Here is a 1,544-nt window from a genome sequence, read left to right on the forward strand (position 1 = left end):
ATCCATGTTGCAGACTGTAGTCTTCGATCTTCATCAATAGGTGCTTCAAGCAAAATTGTGTCATCTGCATATCACAGGCTGTTAATGAGTCTTCCTCCAATCCTGATGCCACATTCTTCACATAGTCCAGTGTCTTGGATTATTTGCTCAGTATACAGATTGAATAAGTATGGTGAAAGGATACAACCCTGACATTCACCCTTCCTGCTTTTAAAACATACAGTATCCCCTTGTTCTGTTCAAATGACAGCCTCCTGGTCTCGGTCTCTGTTCAGGTTCCTCATGAGCACAATTAAGTGTGTTCTGGAATTCCATTCTTAGGAACGTTATCTGTAATTTGTTATGATCCGCACAGTCGAATGCCTTTGCCTAATCCATACAACACAGGTAAACATCTTTCTGGTCTTCTCTGCTTTCAGCCAAGATCCACCTGACATCAGCAATGATATCCCTCATTTCACATCCTCTTCTGACCCCCTTTTCCCACCCATAAAATGGGGATGATACCTGTACTAAGGATGCCTGGTGGCACAGTGGTTAAGCGCTCAGCTCCCAACCAAAGGTTGGCGATTCGAACCCACCAGCCACTCCCCGGGAGAAAGATGTGGCAGTCTGTTTCCCTGAAGACGACAGCCTTGGGAACTCTATGGGGCAGTTCCACTCTGTCCTGTAGGGTCACTGTGACTCTGTATTGACTCAGTAGCAGGGGGTCTTGGCACGTGGGCACTGTGGGGAGAATTCCAGCGGACAGCTGCCCACAGCACTGGGCACAGGGCCCAAGGCTCAGCACCCACAGCTCTCAGGATCATCACCCAGGAGACCTCTGGGGTCGGAGCCAAGCAGGGGACGCCTGAGCCAGCCTGGCTGCCGAGGGAGGTGAGGACATCACCCTGAGACCCAGTGGTGTGGAGCCAGCAAAGGTGCCAGGTGACCAGCGTGGTCTGAGTCCATCTGGGTTGCCAGACAGTGGGGGTGTCACCAGACCCTGAGCCTCAGGCTCTCCCGTTCTAATCTCCCACCATCTAGCCTTCACCTGGGCTTGCACAGGTCTCCTGCAGCTCAGGGCAGCAGTCCACGCACCCGTGGGGTCTGTGGGATGTGGGGAGTCAAGCCGCAGCTCCAGCCCCGGGAGGCGGGGGGCAAGTGTTCTCCCCATGCTCCCTGGCGAGGTCCCTCTGATGGTCACACTTCATGGAGCGATGTAGACAGGGCTGCCGGTCCCCCCATCCCTGGACTCTGACAGACTCCCTCCCCAAGAAGAATTATCTCCCAGACCTACTTGCTGCAGGGCCCCAGTGCCAGCAGTAGGCACCTGAGTGCCATTGTTGACCGAGCGGTGCCTGACCCATCCAGAAACAGGCTCCGGGGCTGGGCCCTCAGCTCCTCAAAGGATGGAGGGACCCCAGTAAGAAGAGGCCAAAGCAGGTGCTGCCCTGCGCCTCTGCCTGGCTCTGCTCTCCAGCTCCCTTCCAACAGCTGAAAGGAAGTCCCTCCCCTCCTTCCCCTTTCTCCTTGGGACGACGACAAGGCGGACCTGATGTGAC

The 1,544-nt window shown here is 55.2% G+C and overlaps 1 protein-coding gene across 1 annotated transcript in view; it reads right to left on the reverse strand.

Moving 5' to 3' along the window:
* LOC103200421 (aldehyde dehydrogenase family 3 member B1-like) overlaps window positions 1-1,544 on the reverse strand; it is a 22,987-nt gene that overhangs the window by 19,307 nt on the left and 2,136 nt on the right. The window contains exon 3 of the mRNA XM_007944931.1: window positions 1,280-1,340. Within this exon, the coding sequence (XP_007943122.1) occupies window positions 1,280-1,340 (61 nt within the window). The remainder of the gene's footprint in view (window positions 1-1,279; window positions 1,341-1,544) is intronic.

The sequence above is a fragment of the Orycteropus afer genome, unplaced genomic scaffold, assembly GCF_000298275.1.
Source record: "Orycteropus afer afer isolate SDZICR_OR568_19922 unplaced genomic scaffold, OryAfe1.0 scaffold00130, whole genome shotgun sequence".
Classification (NCBI taxonomy): domain Eukaryota; kingdom Metazoa; phylum Chordata; class Mammalia; order Tubulidentata; family Orycteropodidae; genus Orycteropus; species Orycteropus afer.